The 6,000-nt window shown below is 32.7% G+C and overlaps 1 protein-coding gene across 1 annotated transcript in view; it reads right to left on the reverse strand.

Annotated features, from left to right (window-relative positions):
• Positions 1-1,913: 1,913 nt before the first annotated feature.
• The window catches only part of LOC21392497 (protein rough sheath 2 homolog), a 5,376-nt gene continuing 1,289 nt past the window's right edge, over positions 1,914-6,000 (reverse strand). Inside the window, 4 exon segments of the mRNA XM_024166534.1 lie at positions 1,914-2,455; positions 4,674-4,730; positions 5,632-5,997; positions 5,999-6,000. The exon segment at positions 5,999-6,000 is cut by the window's right edge and continues 1,289 nt beyond it. Coding sequence (XP_024022302.1) covers positions 2,134-2,455; positions 4,674-4,730; positions 5,632-5,997; positions 5,999-6,000 — 747 coding nt within the window. The 3' untranslated portion in view covers positions 1,914-2,133.

A 6,000-nucleotide genomic window follows, 5' to 3' on the forward strand; every position in this document is an offset into this window, starting at 1 on the left:
AACGCGAAAATAAATTGGCTGGATTCATGCCAGCCCGTTTAACACGCTTAACTCGTTTAGTTATACGGGCCGTTATCGGGGCCGACACGGCCCAGCCCGACCCATTTATTAAGCCCATATATGTATATATATATATATATAAACTCTAACCTAAGAAACCGTATCTCTAATGATAAACCATTTATCCTCTATTTTATTTAAATTCAAATACAAAGACTTTATCCAACCGACAATATATATATATATATATATATATTTTAGACAAAACCCTACTTCTGATTCAGTCTCTTGAAACTAATTTTGGTTTTTAGAACGTAGTTGGGCATTCAACCTCAAGGCTCAAAGAAGACATTTTCTTATATTTATTTTATGTTTTATGCACTTAAACATTTAAATGTTTGGTTATGTTTTCAAACTTATTTAAATGCACTTGGCTATGTTTTCAAATTTATTTGGATGTTTGGTAATTGGTATGTTTTGAAACATATATACTTGATAATCTAGTAGTATCATATATATGTGTGTGTTTGATACTATTATGCATGATTTTATATTAAGTAGTCAATTAATATAGTTTTGAATAGAATATAAAATTGGGAGAAAGAGAAAAATAGACCAAGACTTGAGATGAATTAAAATTAATGGGTCAATAATTTATATAAGTTAATAAATATGCCAAATTACTGTTTTCGTCAATAACTTGTCTGGTTATGAACCATAACTTGACAAGTTTGTCCATAACTTATCTGGTTATGAACCATAACTTGACAAGTTATGGCCTATTAATTTTTATAATTAAAAATTGGTCTATATACTTTCTTAAGCTTTTTATATTGGCCTATTTTTTACTATTTCCTTATAAAATTTTACTATTTTTGCTAGTTGGGTCATAAACGTGATTTTTTTCGTGTCGGCCCATCACGGCACTTTAATAATCATGTTCGTGTGTCGTGTTAATTGTGTTATTAGTGTTTTATGTTCGTGTTTGAGTTTTTAACACGTTTATTAATCATATTGTGTTTGTATTCACTATAATTGTATCATATTATAATCGTACCTATCTAAATATAATACGCAAATATAAATTACCAGCTCTAATTGTGAGCAGGTAATAAGCTACTAGTAAGGGCGGGTATTGTTGTTAATTTTATTTTTTTTAAAGAAAAAAAAATAGGAAAAAAAACCTGCAATTAATACAGCTAAGTAGAGGATGACGATAAAGGGGATACTCTGATATTTCGCTAACAAAAATGTAGAAAGAGATTAGACAGTACAACCAAAAAGCAACACCTTGAGCTGGGCCCTTTAGTCGATCCACCCCCCCTTCCTCTTTTGCCCCCCTTTTCCTCGGCATCATTCCAACCACCTTGAAAGTTCAAATTCCCCTCACGACCTTTTTGGCAGAACCAAACACCAAACACCACCGCATACACCTTACTATTATCTTTCATTTTTCCGACATCCCAAAAAAGAAAACAAAATTTAAAAAAAAAAAAATGATATCCGAGTATTCGACATTCACAACATAAAGAACACATCTTTCATGTGTACTCGAGTTTCATTTGCCATTACAAAGATTCATATTCGTCCTGTACGAGAATTAAAATTAAAATTATTTTAATCATAATTTTAATTTTAAGTTTAAATTATAATTTTAAAATCATAATTTAAAATTAAAAATTTAAATTACCTTAAATTAAGAAAATGGTGGTTTTAAAATTATAATTTAAGCTAATTTAAAATATCACATTAAATTCTGAATCATAATTCAGAATCATTCAAACCAAACACTGATTCTGAATCGTAATTCAAAATCACTATAAACAATCACTAATTCTGAATTAAAATCTAAAATCATGATTTTAAATCCATCCACCGAATACATCCTCAACCGTTGAATCCTAATTGGTCGGTTCAATCCATTAACCTTTATTTTTAGGCATAAGACAAACATTTTTTCAATGCAAAGCAACTTCATTAGGAGAGAGCCCAAAAAGACAATAAATTTATACAAATAACCCATCTTTCATAAGTCCAACCAACAAGTATTACAAAGATTCAACCTTTGAATGCTAATTTGTTGGATCAACACATTGAAGGTTTTCTTCTTGTCATTAATTTCACTTAAAATCACTAATTTGGATTGGGAAAAGTGGTGAAACCATTAGTGGCATTACAACAATGGTGGGCCCCAATCTGGTCAAGGAGCTTAGCCAGCTTCACATGCTTACCACACCAAGCTTCAACCAGTTTGGCCTCCTTCGCCTCGGCATCTCTTTGCAAAGCCAAAAGCTGTTCTCTATACTCGCCCTCAATCCTACTGAGAAACGCCATTTCCTCTTCTCTCAAGCTCCGTATCTTGGCGTCAATCTCTTCCATCTTCTCTTTCCTCTTCCTCGACTTCTCCGACTCCAGCTGCTGCTCCAGCCGGCTCAGCCGCCATGTGGCCTCCTTCCTGTGCGTAAAAAGTTCTCAGAAACAGTCACATCTAATTTTTTTGCTACAGTAAAAAACTCTCACATAACGTCACATCTCAACTCGAATTAAAAACTCGAATTAGCGAATTAAACGGACCCTAGAGTTCTTTATTTGTTTTGAGACTTTGGTTTCTATGGGCGGTGGATCCATGAAGGCAACGCTTTCCTTGGTCAGCAGAGATGTGTAGCGGTTGGTGGTTTTCTCACATCGAAGACCTGCCTTCTTTCTGGCTATCTTTTGGCTCGCTGATAATGAGACGACATTTTCGATAGTTTTTGACTCTTAATTGAAGTTTTTTCGTTGTCGTTTAGGTTTTACATGTCTGTTTTAAATTATGTGTTTGTTAAATAAAAATGGTGATGTTTTTGTCGTTTGACTCAGTGTATCTTGTTGTTTTACTGCCTTTACGCTGTAATGGAGATGTTATCCCCACCTTTCGGGTCTTTCTTTTAACTTCTAATATTGTGTTTATATGGTGGCCATTATGCTACAGTGCTGTAGCTCTCAATCAATTAAAAATTTATACCGATTATAGAGTACTGGTTAAAAAACTCATATATGAGCTCTTTTTAATGTGTCATTCAAATTCTCTTGTAATATATGTATTATTGTCTTAATATACATAAAATTGTCCTTAAAAAGTCTATAAATTATTACAATTACCACCATTATCCAACTTTATTGGAGTCATTGTGCATTACACCAATTTCTTATTATTATTTTCTTTTCATATAAACCCCAACATCAATTCCTCATTAAAAAGCCAATTAGATGCAAAAGGCGGTGGGTGCAACCGTACTTAAGGCCGGCAATTTCAGACACGACACGATAAAACGATACGAAAACAACACGAGATAAATGGGTTTGGACCGCACGATTATTAATTGGGTCGTTAACGGGCTGACACGAATAACATGAAAAAAAATGGGCTGGATTCGTGCTAGCCCGTTTAACACACTTAACCCGTTTAGTTATACGGGTCTTTATCGGGCCGACACGGCCCGGCCCGTTTATTAAGCCCATATATATATATATATATATGTAAATTTTATAGAAAGAAACTCTCTTCTATTATTTTTGGAATAGTAAAAAATAAGAATAAATAGGCTAAGAAAAAACCTTATCTTCCTAAAAGAAACTATCATAATTAAAGATAAACTCTAACCTAAGAAACCTTATCTCTAATGATAAACCATTTATCCTCTATTTTATTTAAATTCAAATACAAATACTTTATCTAACCGACAATATATATATATATATATATTTTAGACAAAACCCTACTTCTGATTCAGTCTCTTGAAACTAATTTTGGTTTTTAGAACGTAGTTGGGCATTCAACCTCAAGGCTCAAAGAAGACATTTTCTTATATTTATTTTATGTTTTATGCACTTAAACATTTAAATGTTTGGTTATGTTTTCAAACTTATTTAAATGCACTTGGCTATGTTTTCAAATTTATTTGGATGTTTGGTAATTGGTATGTTTTGAAACATATATACTTGATAATCTAGTAGTATCATATATATGTGTGTGTTTGATACTATTATGCATGATTTTATATTAAGTAGTCAATTAATATAGTTTTGAATAGAATATAAAATTGGGAGAAAGAGAAAAATAGACCAAGACTTGAGATGAATTAAAATTAATGGGTCAATAATTTATATAAGTTAATAAATATGCCAAATTACTGTTTTCGTCAATAACTTGTCTGGTTATGAACCATAACTTGACAAGTTTGTCCATAACTTATCTGGTTATGAACCATAACTTGACAAGTTATGGCCTATTAATTTTTATAATTAAAAATTGGTCTATATACTTTCTTAAGCTTTTTATATTGGCCTATTTTTTACTATTTCCTTATAAAATTTTACTATTTTTGCTAGTTGGGTCATAAACGTGATTTTTTTCGTGTCGGCCCATCACGGCACTTTAATAATCATGTTCGTGTGTCGTGTTAATTGTGTTATTAGTGTTTTATGTTCGTGTTTGAGTTTTTAACACGTTTATTAATCATATTGTGTTTGTATTCACTATAATTGTATCATATTATAATCGTACCTATCTAAATATAATACGCAAATATAAATTACCAGCTCTAATTGTGAGCAGGTAATAAGCTACTAGTAAGGGCGGGTATTGTTGTTAATTTTATTTTTTTTAAAGAAAAAAAAATAGGAAAAAAAACCTGCAATTAATACAGCTAAGTAGAGGATGACGATAAAGGGGATACTCTGATATTTCGCTAACAAAAATGTAGAAAGAGATTAGACAGTACAACCAAAAAGCAACACCTTGAGCTGGGCCCTTTAGTCGATCCACCCCCCCTTCCTCTTTTGCCCCCCTTTTCCTCGGCATCATTCCAACCACCTTGAAAGTTCAAATTCCCCTCACGACCTTTTTGGCAGAACCAAACACCAAACACCACCGCATACACCTTACTATTATCTTTCATTTTTCCGACATCCCAAAAAAGAAAACAAAATTTAAAAAAAAAAAAATGATATCCGAGTATTCGACATTCACAACATAAAGAACACATCTTTCATGTGTACTCGAGTTTCATTTGCCATTACAAAGATTCATATTCGTCCTGTACGAGAATTAAAATTAAAATTATTTTAATCATAATTTTAATTTTAAGTTTAAATTATAATTTTAAAATCATAATTTAAAATTAAAAATTTAAATTACCTTAAATTAAGAAAATGGTGGTTTTAAAATTATAATTTAAGCTAATTTAAAATATCACATTAAATTCTGAATCATAATTCAGAATCATTCAAACCAAACACTGATTCTGAATCGTAATTCAAAATCACTATAAACAATCACTAATTCTGAATTAAAATCTAAAATCATGATTTTAAATCCATCCACCGAATACATCCTCAACCGTTGAATCCTAATTGGTCGGTTCAATCCATTAACCTTTATTTTTAGGCATAAGACAAACATTTTTTCAATGCAAAGCAACTTCATTAGGAGAGAGCCCAAAAAGACAACAAATTTATACAAATAACCCATCTTTCATAAGTCCAACCAAAAAGTGCACAAGTATTACAAAGATTCAACCTTTGAATGCTAATTTGTTGGATCAACACATTGAAGGTTTTCTTCTTGTCATTAATTTCACTTAAAATCACTAATTTGGATTGGGAAAAGTGGTGAAACCATTAGTGGCATTACAACAATGGTGGGCCCCAATCTGGTCAAGGAGCTTAGCCAGCTTCACATGCTTACCACACCAAGCTTCAACCAGTTTGGCCTCCTTCGCCTCGGCATCTCTTTGCAAAGCCAAAAGCTGTTCTCTATACTCGCCCTCAATCCTACTGAGAAACGCCATTTCCTCTTCTCTCAAGCTCCGTATCTTGGCGTCAATCTCTTCCATCTTCTCTTTCCTCTTCCTCGACTTCTCCGACTCCAGCTGCTGCTCCAGCCGGCTCAGCCGCCATGTGGCCTCCTTCTTGTGCTGCAACCAGCTCTGCCGCCCCTCCTCCAGCTCCTTACAGCCC

Source organism: Morus notabilis, unplaced genomic scaffold (genome assembly GCF_000414095.1).
Source record: "Morus notabilis unplaced genomic scaffold, ASM41409v2 Scaffold1108, whole genome shotgun sequence".
Taxonomy (NCBI): Eukaryota; Viridiplantae; Streptophyta; class Magnoliopsida; order Rosales; family Moraceae; genus Morus; species Morus notabilis.